Genomic DNA, 17,599 nt, shown 5'->3' on the forward strand with positions numbered 1-17,599 from the left:
TTGCATTTGATGTTGTTTTTCTGGAAGTGTTGCATGTTTGAGTTTGTATTTGGTTTGACTTCTCCATGATGCTCTTCAGAACTCTGAAGACAGCGCTAGAATCTCCATCACTTTTTTCCGTCTCTTCCGGGTGATGAGGTTGGTGAAGCTGCTTAGCAGAGGAGAAGGAATCAGAACTTTACTGTGGACATTTATTAAGTCATTTCAGGTTAGTAAAATTTATTTAAATTTGCTTTATAATTACAACCATTTATACACCAAATTTTATGAAGCAATACCCTGTAGAGTGCAAAAACCTGATTTCTTTTGAAATTCATGCTATCAATAGTGACATATTTAAATATATTTGCATACTAATGCCAAAATAAACTTCAGCAGTTACTTCAGTGAGTCCAAGGGTCATTCTTTGTCATTTAATATTAGCTGTTACCATGAGATTTCTGTGGTACTTTGTAAGAAAATACTTGGTATGTCTAAAAGGTATAGGATAGGTTTGATGCACACAGGCCTCATATTTCCATACGTTTTATTAGATGACTACAAAAGAGGAATTTAATCTATTTTTTTATATAAAACCAATTTCATAAGTGTAACAAATAAATATTTGAATCCTTGCTCCTGAAAAATCTGATGAATGTGAAGTTAATGGAACTCTGTAACTGTATAGAAGGAAGTATCTTTGTGTTGTCAGAATCAGTAATGAAAATAAAATTAAAAACTGCTAAAGATGATTCTTCCCCCTGGATTGCTGGCAGAAATAATTTAAAATATAATGAAGTTTGTGTTCATTGTATGCGGCAGAATATTAAGAGTGAAAGGTAATAACATTTTAAGCACTTGCATAGGAAGAAAAACCTTGGAAAAGCCTGTGTTGTACAGAGAAATTATTTTTGTAAATGGAAATTGAAATTATGGTGTGAAATTGTTAAAAGATAATGTACCTGTCCTGTTTCTAGGCTCTGCCTTACGTTGCCCTTCTGATAGCCATGCTGTTCTTCATCTATGCTGTCATTGGAATGCAGGTAATTACAGATTTTTTTTGGCATTAAACAAAAATACAGTGTTGGCTACTCTGAGACTTGTTTGCTAAGGTGCTTATTGAAACATTCCTTTGATAGTGGTGCTATATATAAGGCAGAGCTTTCAGAATAACATAAAAATCTTTTTTTGGCTATGATTTTGGTAGTCAGAAAATCCGAAAAGATGCAAGAGCTTGGTGTGAGCTTATAGTATCTTGGTTTGCTGAAAGGAGCCACTCCTCTTCCATGTACTGTGAAGCTTATTCCTATGCATGAATGTATGAAAGAATGCATGGCTTTTTTTTACTATAGACTTGTTTTGGGAATCAGATAGTAAAACTCCAGCTTTTTTTTTTTTTTTTTTTTTTTTAAGTCTTTCCCATATGAAAAGAATAGAACTAGGAAAAGAATCTAGCTAAAGATTTAGGCACGGCTGAGCCTGTGGTTAATCAAAAGCAGGATATATGTGCAAGATGTACAAGCACAGAAAGGATTTTGGTAACTTAAAATGTAAAAATGTGCTGTTGGGATGAGGGTGCCACTGCTCACACCAGCAGCAGTGCTGTGAGGGCAGAACAGGTTCTCCAGTCTTAACTGGAAATAGCTAGATAAGAGAAACTTGTAAGGAAACCGTTCCTAAAATTCATACTACTGGGCCATTTCTAGTGGGAGGATGGGATAGCTGTTTGAGAGGGGACTGCACAGGCTGCAGGAAGGTGGCAGATAAAGGCACTGAGCGTGGAGCTGTGAATGGGAGCGTGGTTTGAGTTGTGTGGTAGTCTCTGTGCCACACATAGGATCTAGTGCCAGCGGAGCATGGCTGGATGACCATCAACACTTTGGCAGAACTTCCTGTTAGGAATCCTGAATTTGGGCTGTGGTTCTCTCTTTTTTTTTTTTTTTTTTTTTTTTTTCCCCTTCCTCTTCCTGATAACACCAGTTTTCCTGTCATAAGGCTTTAGGATAGCTCTGCATTTCGTAAAACTTTACAGATGTTTTGTTCTCGAAGTTGTAACGTTCTTCAAATCAGCACTAAGGGAGGTCCTAATTAAATGGGATGAGAATAAATATGCTATGGAGAGTGGTTTTGCTTCCTGATTCCTTCTCTTCATTATTTATCCAAGAGCAAGTTAATGTCCTTACAGTCCAGCAGCAGAGAGCATAATGGTATTAATCTCTCTAAATTAAGTAACAGCCTTCACTGTATTGTAAGAGGATATAAATGTATTATATTGGGGAAAAAGAATGGTCTTGTGGTCGAGGAATTGCAATTTAATTTTGAAGAACTGAACTAATTTTCATCTCTGGCTGAGGCAGGATGCTCAGACTCTCTGGGCTTTGGTTTCCACCTTTGCATCTTTTTCTCTATTTAGATTCAAGGTTTTCAGGACAGCAATTATTTCTTACTGCAAGTATGTACAATATTTAGTAGTAGCAGTAGGGCTTTAATATCAATAAAAGACTCTAGGTACTAGTCTAAAACAATATTTTCTCACCTGAAATACAGGAATATGTGTTAGTATTATAGTGGTTTATAGATGCCAAAATGAATGATTAAGAATTATCTTGTACCTGTGATAAATTTACTGCATTTACATCATTGTCAGGAAAAATCTAAAGAGAGTAAAGGAAGTGTATTTGTGAAAGTGTTTTTCATACATACCGAAGCAAGTTTAGACTGCAAGGCCTACAGCTTCTGACAGTACAGGTCACTAGGATGAAAGTCAAAATCCTGTTTTATTGCAGGTATTTGGAAAAGTGGCCATGAGGGACAACAATCAAATAAACAGAAACAACAATTTTCAGACTTTCCCCCAAGCTGTGCTGCTTCTCTTCAGGTGAGTAAACCTTAACTCCTATTTAATGCATCCTATTTCATTGATCTATGAAAAGTATCTGTAGCTCTTGTACCATGGATTTGTTCAAAATGTGTTTGCAAGTGAGAAGCATTTTAGCATAGCAAGGACATACTCTCTATGACTGTATGCTGAGTGTCCATTGACACAGCAGGGCTCTACTCAGGTGATACAGACCTAAACTCATTCCAGCTATTGTGAAACATCTCATTTGTCGAGTAATTGTTTCAGGTAGAGCCCAAACATAGTCAGCCCTGATATTACTGGGTAGGTGTTGGGAAAGGTGAAAAAGACTGTGCCCTTACTGTAATCTTTAGAAGCACAGCTAGCATGACAGTTTGAAAAAAAATGAAAGGTTGTTGCAAAGATAAAGAAATAAACTGTTCTTTACATTTGCTGAAGAGATGACAAGAAGTAGAGGGTGTAACTTGCAGAAGGGAAATATCAGATAAGTAGTAGGCAAAACTTTTTGATGGCAAAGGTAGCTAAATCTTGATGTAGGGGGGTTATGGAATCTCCATCACTAGAGAGCTTAAGAAGAGGGTAAACATCTGCCAGGAGTGCTTCAAAATGTCCTGGAGCAAGGAGGGGGAATGACATGGAACAGGGATGCCTCTAAAGGTGATAACAGTGAGAGCTCTCTTGCCTGTGATCCCGTAACCCCACTTGGCTCCTATGCGTTGTTACTAACCTGGTTGGCAAAACTGGCAGGTCTGTCTGAGACCAAGGGCATCACCCAATGAGATCTAAGTCACTGTGTGCATGTAAAGACTTTCGCCTTTGAAAGTAGGTAACGAACACAGCCAAAAATGTCATCAATATGTAGCTGTCTTTTAAATATTTGAAATCATGGCTCTGTACACAGGCATTACCCAACTATGCGAAAAATGCAATAGCAGAAGTTAGAGAAGCGTTTCTTCAACCATGCTGAGGAAAAGGCAGTTCATCTTTTACAAAGAGATACTTTCCACTTTTATGACAGGTTTTCGTACATAACACCGCTTTTGTACACAGGAGCTCCACTGCAACAAGTATTTAACTTGTGAATCACAGGTTGGGGTTCAAATTTTTACATGCAAGCCTTTATGGTGCATTAGTCTACCTCATAAAATGTGTCTGCAATGTCAGATCTATGCTTGTCATTTCTGAAACGTGCTTTGTATTTTGTTAATTAGTTCCTGCTCTGAAAAGTTCATGATCTGTCTTCACATTTGCGCTTCTACAGCTCCAAGCATTTTGTCAAACCTTAACAAATTAATACATCTTTAATACATTTTGATCAAATAATGCTTAATTTATCTTTGTGACCTTATGAAGGTGTGCAACTGGAGAAGCCTGGCAGGAAATCATGCTGGCATGTTTGCCTGGAAAACGCTGTGATCCAGAATCCGATTATAATCCAGGGGAAGAATACACATGTGGAAGCAATTTTGCCATCATTTATTTTATCAGTTTTTACATGCTTTGTGCATTTTTGGTGAGTCTAGCTTGTACTTATTAACAGAAATAAGCTTTGGCTTTTTTGCTTTCTTCTGAGCTAAGAGAGTAGTGGGTTCAGAGAAAAACTGAAAACCCCATATCAAAAATATTTTTGCAAGGTTATGTTTTTCTGTAAAAAGTTAGAAATTCTGTATCTTACACTGATTTTTACGGTGAGGGTGGTGAAACAGTGGACCAGGTTGCCCGGAGAGGTGGGTAGATTCCCCATCCCTGGAAACATTCCAGGTCAGGTTGGATGGGGCTCTGAGCGACCTGATCTAGTTGAAGATGTCCCTGCTCGTTGCACAGGGGTTGGAGTAGCTGACCTTTAGAAGCCCCTTCCAACCCAAACTATTCTATGATTCTATGATTCTAAATTCCCATGTGCAAGATGTTCTTCCCACTACATGTATGCAGGAGTGGTTGGTTGCACATGTGAAAGCTAAGTTAACAGTCTTTTTTTCATCAGCTATTATTTCATGCATTTCTCAATAGTATCATTAAATATTCATTAACAATAAAGCTGCAATTCCTTTGACTTACTAGTAATGCTATTTGTATTATTTAAACTTAGCAGAATTTGGATTTGTGTCTCTACAAGTGTGCTCAAACTGTGGCACATGAGATGTGAACAATAACCTTTCTCCCTAATCCATGGCATAATGGATTATTTGCTCTAAAACAATCTTTGAAATATGTTTTTCCTCATTGCAGGTGTCTGGTCTAAGCTGGTTGATTTGTTCTATTCACAATACTGTCTCCTTGCAAAAGGAGAGTGTTTGGACAGAATTCTGTGAACTAATGTAAACATACATGTTCTGCTGTTCTGTATCATCATCTGTGTTAACACCACATGTAGAAATCTTATTGTCATGACATTGAATCCTATTAATACAAAAGCTGTTTCCTGAGATCTACACTGTGTCAAATACATGTATTGGATCCATTCTTTAATTTGATGTAGTGGGATCTGGCAAATCCAGGAAGAGAAACAAAACCATGTTACAGCCTATGTCAAAGACTGAGTACTCTGAGATAGAATCACACTCTTGTCATACCATTACTTGATAGAGTTCCAGTTAGTTAGTTAAATGGTTAGCAAGTATTTTCTGGGGTATTTGATGATATTTGCCAAAAATCATCATTTATGAGATCAATTTATTTGTTTGAATTCTTAACCTGCTACCATATAAAACTACTTTATTTATTGAATATTTTTTTAAAATTTCAAAATAATTAAGGCAGATTGTTCTTAATTACTTTTTTAGATTATAAACTTATTTGTGGCTGTCATTATGGATAATTTTGATTATTTGACACGTGACTGGTCTATTCTGGGTCCCCATCATTTGGATGAGTTCAAAAGGATATGGTCAGAATATGACCCTGAAGCAAAGTAAGTTAGATCATTTCTCTGATAAGATTTATCTGGTAAAATCAATAAAAGGAGAGCATAGTATATTTTTTGGGAATGGATGTATGTTCAGTAACTGATGTCTGTTGATTCTAGGGGAAGGATAAAGCATCTTGATGTGGTTACGTTACTGAGACGCATTCAGCCACCACTTGGTTTTGGCAAATTATGCCCTCACCGAGTGGCCTGCAAGGTAGGTTTTACCCTATTTTCTTTCTAGATTTCTCTCACAGTTCAGTCATTCATTCAATTCCACCCCATGTGTCACGTATGCACAGTAATCTTCTGCTCACAAGGTCTCCTTCACTCTCGAGTTTTCCAGGTTTTTTGCAGGCTTAACTTAAACCAGCAAAAAATAGTGTCATTTCTTTCGGTGTACTCATTTGAGTAGTTAACACCAATGTAAAATTCTTCACCAAGCATCAGATTGAAAGGGGTCAGTCTGTAAATCTGTAATTAGTCTATTATTGTCACATATGTGAACTACCTCATTCCAGCATTTCTGGTGATGCAGTATCACATATAAGACTACTTCAGTCCAGTGACATTTCTGATTCCAGTCCTAGGGAGAAAAGGGTGGTAGTTTACTTTAATTGACAATTAAGTTTTAATACAGTACTTTTACAGTCACATTGATGAGAAGTTTGCTGCACATGAAACATAGGAATGAGATTGAAGAGTGGGGACAAGTGCAAGATGATAAACCAAGCTGAAGTGAGTAACGGTGTGCAATACAATATGTAGCAGTGAGTGAGAAGACTGAAAATTAAAGGGAATTTAAAATTATGTAGAATTTTTCAGGCACTATGAGTAATTTAGATGAGGGTTAATTGCATTTTAATATAAAAGCTGAGAAGCAACACAAAGGAGATGAATAATTACTACGTTATTTGAGGACTTCAGAACTATGGATATTGTGGTTTTAGCAATTTCAGCAGGAATAAGATCAAGCCTTTTAATTAAAGGATTGTTACAACAGCTCTGTCATTTCTATTTCTTTTATATCTGTTTTATAAATAGGTAATTTGATGTATAAAACACTGGGTTCAAATGGAATGCTACAAGGCATGCTTAAAGCAAACCTATATCTATACATTAAGATAAATTATGCAAATGAGTAATGCTTTTAAACTAGAATAGAAGAAAATCCAAGTCAGACATTAAGAAAAGATTTTGATAGATTAAATAGTCTTCTTCTGACAGACAGGGTCACAGCAATACTGCTTTAAAAGCTGAACACTAATGCAGAGAGATGGACTAATCCAAAGAGGAAAGCCCCTTTCACACTAATTCATTGTAGACAGCATGAGAGATGCACGGCACCACTGAAGAGTTACCTGAGAAATGAATCAGCTTATACAAGACAGACCTGGTGCTGTGGTCCTTCATGGAGCATGAGGCTGGAGGAACCCATGGGAAACCTGGAACATGACTGCAACTGGAGTGCATGCTCTTAAATAACTGCATTTGTCCTTAATACTTGCATGGTGTGACTTATAGTCATAGACAAGGACTGGGTTTCAATGTTTGCAAATTAACTCAATAAGTAGCTCATGAAAACTACTGGACAGTTTTAGCTTTTGTATAGGCATGCATGTGATTGATATCAGAAAGAAGCGATGTTGGGTGGTTGTTATAAGTGGCTAGGATGGAAGACTCAACTTTTTTTGAAGACTTATGTAATTTTTATGCCTCTCAGTGGATATTATTCTTTGAATACGTCAGCTTCTCAGACATGAACATTTGGAGTTGTTTTTTCAAACAAAGCCACATTAAAATTTTTCCTTTTCTCATTTACAGAGGTTAGTAGCCATGAATATGCCACTAAACAGTGATGGAACCGTCATGTTCAATGCTACTTTGTTTGCTTTGGTTAGGACTGCTCTAAAGATAAAAACAGAAGGTAAGGTTCTTAGCTGTAAAGCTTTTACTGCACTTGTCAGAAGGTACAATAAGGAAAAGTTACAATTTACTTCATTCATTTTGTTGGACATAAGGCCTTAATCTCACTGGATTTGGTTTGCCTTTGGATCATGGGTTGTATTCACTGTTGCTGGGATTGATTTGCTAGAAAATGAAAGGAAAGGGATAGTGAGGCCAAAGCCCAAGAAATCTCAGAAATTATTATATGCTTTTATCTGGTCAGATAAAAACATGTAGCCATGGCATAACAGGAGTTCTACTGCAAGGGATGAATGAGTTCCCCTTGCTGTCCAACTAAGATGTTCCTTCCTCACTACTCTTTAACTTGGTGCCTTGGATCTCACATTGGTGCAACTGCAACTTTTGCACACTTGAAAGCAACATCCCCAGTTTGGTCGAGGCCAGTTCTGACTGGGTTGACTGGATTTCTGTCACTTGCATCAAAGAGGGAAAAGTTTTAAAATATAGTGGTATGTTTTGAAGAATTTTCTCGCTATTTTAATATATTTTTCATTATTTTACAATCTTTTACTACTTTCTGTTCAGTGTCTTTTGCTGTTTTCAGCAGAATTTGAGTTCCACTGCCAATAACAAACTGGTTAGATTAAGCCCCCTCAGGCATCACTGTGGTTTAGGTGAGCACTGCAGGACACGAAAAACTGCTCGGTAGTCAGTTGCCTGAACTTTCAAGCCTGTACAACTGAGTAATTACTATGATTAAACAAATAAAGTCTCAGCTTTGGATCAAGAAAGAAGTGGCTTGTAAAGAGCAAGTCATCACTTTCCGCACAATTTAAGCAGAAGGTATTAAGCAGTGATAGAGTAGAGCCAAGATTTGTAAATTACAGCTGGCCTCTGCAGTACTCCAGAGACTGATTTGAAAGCCCCAGGAGCTCACTGTCCTCCACCCTTTCTTCTCCTTAGTTGTTGTAGTATTGTTATCTGCTACTTCATGTAGCTTAGGCTTGCTGCAAAGAATCTCTATCACAGTCTTTATTTGTATACAGCTAATTAACATCCAAAGGATCATTCATTGCAGCTGGTTGAAACATAATTGTCATCTTCCATTTTTCTATTTCATTGCCACAGGTAACCTAGAGCAAGCAAATGAAGAACTTAGAGCAGTTATAAAGAAAATATGGAAGAAAACGAGCATGAAATTACTTGACCAAGTTGTCCCTCCAGCTGGCGGTCAGTTTGATAAACTTTGCAATATGCTATTCTCTGCGCATTTTGGTCTTTCTAGATTGTTAGGAACCAAAGAAATAAAATTACTAAATTTTGCAATTATAATGTCATTAAAGGACAACAAACAATAACAACAACAACATAAATATAGAGAAAATTATATCCTGTTACACTAGATAATACATATAGGACTTACAAGTACAACTTCCTTAGATCAAAAAGAAAGAGCGGAAAATGTTATGCTTATTTTCTTGCTTGAAAAAAATACCTTATTAGACCTAAATCTAGTCTTGATTTCAAATCATTCAGCAAAATAAACTAAACTTAGTTTGATTTCAATGCATTGAGCAAAATAACATGTTTTGTACTAATTAAGCTTGACAATGTACACTACATTATAGCTTATATCCTTGTATGTGTTGAACGCTTCTGGGAAAAAATTAATTGCCAGCTTAAAATTATATATTTTTTCTACATTAATAACGCAAGAGGCTAAATTATCTCAGTTACACTAGTTTAAACCAGAGCAGTTCCGTAGTCGACAGATAATGGAAATGGTTCAGTTATGCCAGTATGACTGAGATATGAATATGGCCCATGCAAAGAGATACCTAAATTCTAATGACACCAATATGTTTGTGAGAACCACAAGGCACGTATATTGGGTGTTGCTACGTGCTGTAAAATGACACGTCAAATATTTGTTATATCTCTCTTTTTAAATATATATATTCTGATATATATATTTAGCCTTTTTCGATATACACATTTTTATTAATATGCTGTAGTGTAGGTTTAGGTGACTGTTTCTTACTTGCTTTTTCAAGTTTTAAAGGTGCAGGATCTGTTGCACTGTCACCCACACCCAGGATGTATTTACCTAGACATCCAATACACAGATCCGTTGTAATCATCTGGTATTTCTTGTAGTTTATTGTACTTTTATAGTGTTACGGCAGCTTTCAAGACTGATCAGACTCAGGTTTGGAAGCAGACTCAAGATCCCAGGCCCGATGGTGGTGGTGGAGGCTGATCCCTTTGTGAAGGTGATACTCGCAGTCTCTAGGGGAGGAAGAGCATGCTGGCTGCACTGCTGTTCAGCATGACCCAAGAAGCAGCACTAGCTTTGTCGCTGGCGGGAGCCACTTGCTATTGGTGTGGTGGCTGCCAGATAAGAGTGGGGATGAAGGCAAAAACCGAGCAAATTTGACTATCCAAAGGGGAACTGATACTGCACATTTAAAACAACTTTTTGTGTTCTACTCTGTCGTTTTTAGCCTTACACCTAAGTGCTTGCATGGCATCGATGAATTGCTTTGTTACTGTTGTAACTATGTGCTTGAGCTTTTTCTGCAGCCTCTGTTCCTTTCAACTATGAGTCTTTCCGAATATTCTGAAGCAATTCTGTTTTAGGGTGGTGGCATGGAATTAGTGTTGCCTCTTGCCAACTTTATTCCCCTACATTTTTTTATTGAAATAGAGATGCATGCTTCAGAATAGCGAGCTGTGCCTGCCTCAATCAATCTGACAAAGAATCTGTAGAGATTACATTCCTAGAACTAATCTTACAAAGTAACTGACTGTTAACTTCAGCTTCATTTCATTGCTGAATATAAGCTGTATATTTATTTTCAGCTATACTAAAATTCATTGCTAATATTTATTCCGCAAATGTAGCTCTTCAGTGTAGCTAGAAGGCTGAAAACCTGGATCACTGCTCAATTGATAGGAAGCAGTATGACTTCTACAACCCAGTATAAATAAGAACATGTTGGGAAGTCCTGAAGGTTTATGAATTTTCGATTTCAGTTTGGTTTGTTTCTCTGTGGACCTTGTTACGACTTACCTGAACATTGAAAATATTGTAACCCACCTAGAAGAAAGAGGAATACAGCTCTTTTGCATTCATATGCCATAGGAGTGTAAAATAGCTTAGTATACAGTAGAAACTGGTTTCTATTGATGCTTAATATTCAATAGAAAATTGTAGATGACAATAACACCAGTCACAGCTGATAATAACAATTTGCTAGGAGACAGAAAATTTTCTTCAGTATAAATCAACAAAGCATCCAAATTCAACAACTTGAAATCACTTGCACTTAAAAGTATTGAGCGGTCTCGTTTATAACATTTTTCTCCAGTGTTACTTTTGCTGGTATTATGGAATGTTAGATCCTTCCTCATGACCATGCCTCCGGAACACAAAGAGAACAATTATTTGCAGAGCAGAATGAAAATAATCAGTATAGCATTTTTTTTTCCTGAATTATAAATAGATGCACTAGAAATGGACAGTTAGTTAATTCTTGGTACTGGTTAAATTATTCATTACTATAACTTAATTAAACTGTTCATAGTTAGCAACACTTTTTCAGTACAGAAAAATGAAACTGCTTTGCAAAACCATAGGATGTCAGCCAAATGCCTCAATGTATGAATGAATTAACATTCTTAGGAAACTAGAGTAAGAGAAATACAAACAACTCGCTAAAGATTCACCTGTATTCTCTAAACTCCCCAGTCCCCTGCAAGCCCATTTAATCCTGCCTAATACTTCTTGCCCTCTTCCAAAAAATTCCTACTGAAATGATTCCTTTTGCTGTCACTAACTGTAATTATAGATTTGTCTATTCTGTGGTCAGTTATGCTTAGCTGCCTCCCTATACCTGTCCATATCTGGCTATATGTGTGTTACTCAAAAAACAAAGTCAAGGATGGCTCCCCTTGTCCAGGCTTCAGTTCTTGTGTGCACGTGTCTGCAGTACAACTGACTGTGCCTGTGAAATACGCATGCACCTTGTTCGTACATACAGATTTTGGCATGCACAGTTCAGCAAACTGGTAATGCATTCATCTAATAGGCTTATAAAAAGTTGGTGCATGTCCAGAGTGATCAATAAGGGCCCTTAATTTCTTCGTACTGGGATTTCACAGGTACTGTCATCTCAGGTACAGTCAGTAGTCATGCAGTGTCATAGCCTGACTTGAGACATGCTCTAAGTGCAACCCATAGTAGTATCTGTTATATCAAGTCTGTTACTTCTATGTGCTTGTTCTTTCTAGGAGCCATTTGCTATATCACCTCCTTAAAAGCTCTGTTCAAATACTTGAAACAATATAGTATAAAGGATGGGGAAAAGCTTATCTGGGCAGTTTGACCAAGGCTACATTGCAGATCAATGGATTCAGCTAAACTAAGGAAGGCAAGTTTAGATTAGATGCTTTATAAGAGATCTCTTCCTAATACAAAATACCATTAGTCTCCTGAGGAGCTGCCAAGGGAGAGTACAGATGAACATCAAAGCAAATGTTCACAAAAAGTTGAGAAATTAGATCTGTAGAGTCTATTAAAAAGTTTTTTACTGCTGAGACTGAATCTGTAGACTGGAGAGCTTTTCTTGTAAGCTATGGAGTTCCTCCTATTTCCTAGCGGGAACTCTGGGGACTCGGACCTTTGAAGAGATGTCAGTATTTGGCAGAGCAGGCTCTTTAATGTGCTAAGATATTTCCTTCAACAGACTGGTCTCCCAACCAAGATATTTTAAATCAATTATTATAATTATTTTTCCTTTGATACATTTAAAGACAAATAAAACACTGGGAGAATACATCCCTGGTGCATTTTTATGGAAGTTAAAGCCTGTCATACTTTCTCACATGTATACAGCCCATTTCAGAGATTACAATGAAAGGAGCTTATTTTGAATGGTAGAGAATTCATTTTGAGACAAATGTCACAGAAGCAAAAATTAATTTAAACAGTATTGTACATGGATTGGATTTCCCCATCCTTTTCATCGATATGAAAGCAAGTCACAAAAAGAAGAAAGTTAATTAAATTTAAATTAGTAAAAGCTGTCATATTACAGGTAAAAATACTATCAGAAATACTATCATTAGTGAGATACATTGGGACATATTATTATTATTGATAAAAGGAAGACACAAGGAGACTCTGTTTTAATCAAATGTTAATGTATGACGTTACAGTTTATGACAATCGATTAAAGAATTTGCCTGACAATCAGAGAAAAAGCTTGCTTAACAGAATGTGTTCATATGTAAAAAAAATCCCCACAAAACAAAACAAAAACCCAAACCCAAGCCTATCCTAAAGCTCCATTAGAGAGTTAAAATATGGAGAAAACAAATCACATAACACTAAAATTAATCCATACTTTCTAACAAAGGTGTGTTAAAACATGTCTGGGCACATTAGATTTTCTGTGTTTAGTCAAGTCACAACTGTACAGAGTAACCCAGATCCTGGGATGTGTTAAGCACCTGTCTGTCCCAGCAAGGACAACTGGAATGGCGGGAACTCACTGCCCACCGGGATGTGGGACCTAACAGCGGAGAGAACTTCAATGCCTAAAACACACCAGCCCTCCTTTATGCATGGCAGTAGCCAACTAGCAACCATGTTGCAAATAGCTATCTCAAGATACTAAAACAAATTGAGAGATCAGGCAACACAGCAGAAAGGGAAATAGCTAACTTCATGCCAGATGCCTCTAGGGGAAAAAAGTGTGTGAAAACAAAAGCAATGTTTTTGAACAGAAAACTATTCCTAGTTTTCTGGCAAGCGTTACTCATCAAGAGATCAAACTTGCACAGCTGAATGATTCAATGGGACTCATAAAACAGGCACATACATTCTTAACATGCTACGAACCAGGCGATTTCGATATCCTCATAAGATACCTGCCTTTGAACTTTGAAAACTTTGAAACTTGGATTTTGTTCACAACAGTGACTCTGTAAAAATGTTAGGTTTTACTGTACTTGCTGTTTGCTTATCTTTTGAATTGTACTAAATTAACCGATGGAAGTTATTTTCATTTCTATCAGCATTGCAGAGTCGATACAATACAGTAATGTGGGAAAGTGCCATGTTGTTTCATATTTACTATTATCACTACCACCTATCTAGAAGGTGGCTAAGGACCACATCTTCACTTAAACAAGAGCCTCATAGAAGATATGTGACATTGTAACCGCTGTGGGATTTCCTCGGAGGCTAGAACCTGTCTTACTGGGTGACAATAAGATAGCAGAAGATACAGCCCAACATGAGCATCTGGGACACAAACAAAATTCAAACTGGAAGATGCTCGGGTATTACAGTGAGGGCATGACATCAATAAAAAAATGTCCACAGCAAAGCAGGCTGTAAAGATGTCACAGTCCTTATGCAACCAGAACAGTGCTGTATCGATAGACTGACTAAGCAAATTTGGTTTAGTAGTGAAAAAAAAATGATGTTGTGTGCTTTTTTTTTATAGAGTCACTCTTATGAACAGAAGTGTATGTAAGTCATAGTAGCTTTTATTTTAATCCATTTATTACAAGTAACTAAAGCCAGTCTTTCAGCTTCTATGCATATACAAACGTTTGTGGTTTTGTTCGACATTTACATGAACTTACTTAGAAGTACATGAGACTTGGTAAAGTATTGTGTTTTCTTCTTTCTTTATTAAGGATGAGTTCACTTAACTGACTGAGCCTAAACTGCTTGCTAAAACATTGCTTTTAAGCTAGTTACAGGTTCCATTGTTGTAAGCTGAAAGCATAGTACCTATTGCACCCATCACGTTTTTCCCCCCAAATCAGATATGAGTGTACAGGCTATTGATAAATGTGCTGACTTGGGAGAGATCTGTCTGGTCTGTTCATTTAGATGATGAGGTAACCGTGGGGAAGTTCTATGCCACCTTCCTGATACAGGACTACTTTAGGAAATTCAAGAAACGCAAAGAACAAGGACTGGTGGGGAAATATCCTGCGAAGAATACCACGATTGCTCTGCAGGTGATTTTGTTTTACATTTTTAACTAACCATTTTGTGAGCTTACTTGAAATAGCAGGTAGATGAATATTGATGATTGTGCAGTGCTGCAAGGATTTTATTTAGCTGGGACACTTTTGGCCCTTATTCATCAGAAAAGTAAAACGTAATCCTGCTATTCTGTCTATAACAAGGTAAGTGCAAAAAGTTTTTCTCTGTGGATTACTCAAACAGTAGCAACGGTTATAAAATTTCTTAGCAAGTCTAGTTGATACATCGTAGTCTAAAGTTGCTGATGTAAAATCAGATGAATGAAGTTCTGAGATATCATTTCCATTCTTTGTTTTGCTTTAACTATTTAATTCTTTGTGTTCCTTCCTACAATACTATAAGCCAGTTCTCGGGTAACTTCCTAATATGCATTACCTCATAGTAAAGAGGTTTTTATGTGGTATCATTTTTCTTCTTAATTCTCACTGTTCTTTTTCTTTTCCACTTATGATTACTGGTGAAATACCTTCCTATCAGTATTTTTTAATGTTTGCAAATTTCAAACTTCACATTCATCGATTTCTTTTATAGGAAGTAACATTAGCATACTACATTAATGTCATATACTTCTGTCTGTCTCTTAAAACAAGCTATCAAATGGAAACCAGGACAATAGATTTGGCCATCTGTCTCTCAACAGGCCTGCAGCAAGCAGTCTATAGAGTATATGTGATCTAAAGAGTATGTTCCGAAAACTTCTGTCCAGTGATACTCTTTGTATTATGAACTTTGAAACAGGCAAATGGAAGGCTGTCCTCAGATAATTCCAGACATCCTACACTGCACCATTTTTATTGAATTGGGACTTTCTGAATTTCAGTAAATGCTGAGTAGATTCCTACAAACTATGAAGATATTTGATGTTTCTGATAGCTTTTTATTCTGATGCCAAAATTTAGGAATATGTTGTGAAAAACACTCTCTAAAAAGGGAGGAATGTGTTAACCTGATTCAGATCCTGTTTTCTTTGTTAAAAATCCTGCTGATTTGTACTTTGATCTAGCAGAATTATTTTTGCTGTCTTAAGCAGGTAATTTGTTTCATTCCCATTTCCTAAGAATGTCTCTGCTTGGCAGCTCTGACACACGTTCTGTTCCCAGTCACCATAAGCATAAGAAATGCAACAGGCAGAGAAAGATTCATCACAATTCTTGCTATTGATGTGTGAGCACATTGCTTGCTTACTGCGAGTTTATACTTACAGTATAAACTATATTTGCATATCATGAGAGAAGAGAAAATTTTGGGGAATGGAAGAGATAAAAAGCCTGGAAACAGTAGAGAGGGGGAAGTGAAAGACATTGGATTTTTAGGAAGGACTTTGCAGACTTCTTCATTTCAGAAGCATTTGAGCAAAAGGAGCTCAAAGTTAGTTTTAAGCCACAGTATTATGGTTTTCCACTTGTGTTTTCGAAGTTGCACACATAACAATATAGAAACAAACACTTGAGTTTCCAAATGTGAGTGTGCTCTGTTGTTCATTACCAGATTGCACTTCCTGTTCAATAGCAAAGACAGAGGGCAAGATGAAACTGGAAAGAATTAGTTCTTCCTCTGTCTTTAGACAAATACTTTTCAATTCAGAACACCTAAAAAAATGACCATGAGTCTCTGCTAGGAATCTACAAAGGCTTATGGGATTCAAGGCATGGCACTTATTTTTCTCCTGATTAAAACAATGCTCCTGTGGTAGTAAAATAATGCAGGCTGGTAGATGGGCAGGTTTGTTCTCCCTTTCTCCCCATTTTCCTCTGTTCTACTTTTGTCTTTCAAACAATTCAGTGGTAACTCACCTTGATTTATGAAATAAAAGTGGAAATGCCATTTCAAAGAAACCTGAAACCTATGATTAGGAAAAAGCCCTATCTCATGGGTTTTCAGTCGAGCATATAAAGGCATAACATAATTCAATATGGGAGGCAAGTCAAGTTCAAAGTCAAAATGCCATGTTTGTTAGAATAATTAATTATATAGGGATACAGGTTTAAACCAGACCTGGATATCTTTCTAAAAGCAATATTCTACTTCAACAAGGAATTGATTCCTTCTCATCAATGCCCCTGAGAACAGTCCTGTGGGATGTATTTTAAGGAAGTTAGTACAAATGATTGCAGAGGATCCTTTTGGCCTTATAATGTACACAGATTTGATGTCTCTCCATTTTCAGCCTCTTCATTCCAGACTTGCTTTGTCCAAAGCTTAAATGCTTGTAAAAATTTAATGTTTTAAAATACCTAAGTTGTTAACAACCATTTTTGGCAGCGTAATTTATGGATATACCATCACCTTGTATTTCAACTACAGAAATTTTGTTGAATGATCTGTGAAAGGCTTGTAACTATGAGGATGTTATTTCAGTTCTCGGTGAGTTAATAGTAGCTGGTTTTTGCATTTATTCTCTCAAATACTCTAAGTAAAATAATGTTTGCAGATCTCTCTGGTAAACTAAGAAAAGCAGAAACATGCAATATCACTCTGTCTCTCACCCAATTTCTTAGGGAAATTGTGATGACTATTATGTCAATATATGCCACACTTGCATTGTGAACACTGAAGGAACCTCACGTAGCAATCACAGTGGATTTATATCTTTATTACCCAGTTCATACAGATGAAATTACTGTTTGTTTTTATATCTCTGCATAAACTAATCGTACAAACTGCGCATACAGTATCGTAGCATCTGACTTTGCTTACTAAGGTATGTGTGGAACAGATTGTAAACAAAAAAAAGTACTAAATTAGTCAGCCTTCTCTCCTCTCTGGAGGGGAAAAATATCTTCAGCTACACCAGAGTTGCTGCCACAGAAATCTGCCAGTAAATACGGGACCTTTATTTTTATTCTTGGCTGTGTTTATGTTATCTTTTCATTGTTTT

The 17,599-nt window shown here is 36.7% G+C and overlaps 1 protein-coding gene across 22 annotated transcripts in view; it reads left to right on the forward strand.

The window, feature by feature from the left end:
* CACNA1D (calcium voltage-gated channel subunit alpha1 D) overlaps positions 1 to 17,599 on the forward strand; it is a 255,060-nt gene that overhangs the window by 213,050 nt on the left and 24,411 nt on the right. For all 22 annotated transcript variants that reach the window (XM_041118620.1, XM_030043557.1, XM_030043559.1 and 19 more), the window contains 9 exons: positions 80 to 208; positions 957 to 1,022; positions 2,766 to 2,857; positions 4,193 to 4,352; positions 5,623 to 5,750; positions 5,865 to 5,961; positions 7,569 to 7,671; positions 8,781 to 8,882; positions 14,563 to 14,693. In XM_041118620.1, coding sequence (XP_040974554.1) covers positions 80 to 208; positions 957 to 1,022; positions 2,766 to 2,857; positions 4,193 to 4,352; positions 5,623 to 5,750; positions 5,865 to 5,961; positions 7,569 to 7,671; positions 8,781 to 8,882; positions 14,563 to 14,693 — 1,008 coding nt within the window. The remainder of the gene's footprint in view (positions 1 to 79; positions 209 to 956; positions 1,023 to 2,765; positions 2,858 to 4,192; positions 4,353 to 5,622; positions 5,751 to 5,864; positions 5,962 to 7,568; positions 7,672 to 8,780; positions 8,883 to 14,562; positions 14,694 to 17,599) is intronic.

Source organism: Aquila chrysaetos, chromosome 20 (genome assembly GCF_900496995.4).
Source record: "Aquila chrysaetos chrysaetos chromosome 20, bAquChr1.4, whole genome shotgun sequence".
Lineage (NCBI taxonomy): Eukaryota > Metazoa > Chordata > Aves > Accipitriformes > Accipitridae > Aquila > Aquila chrysaetos.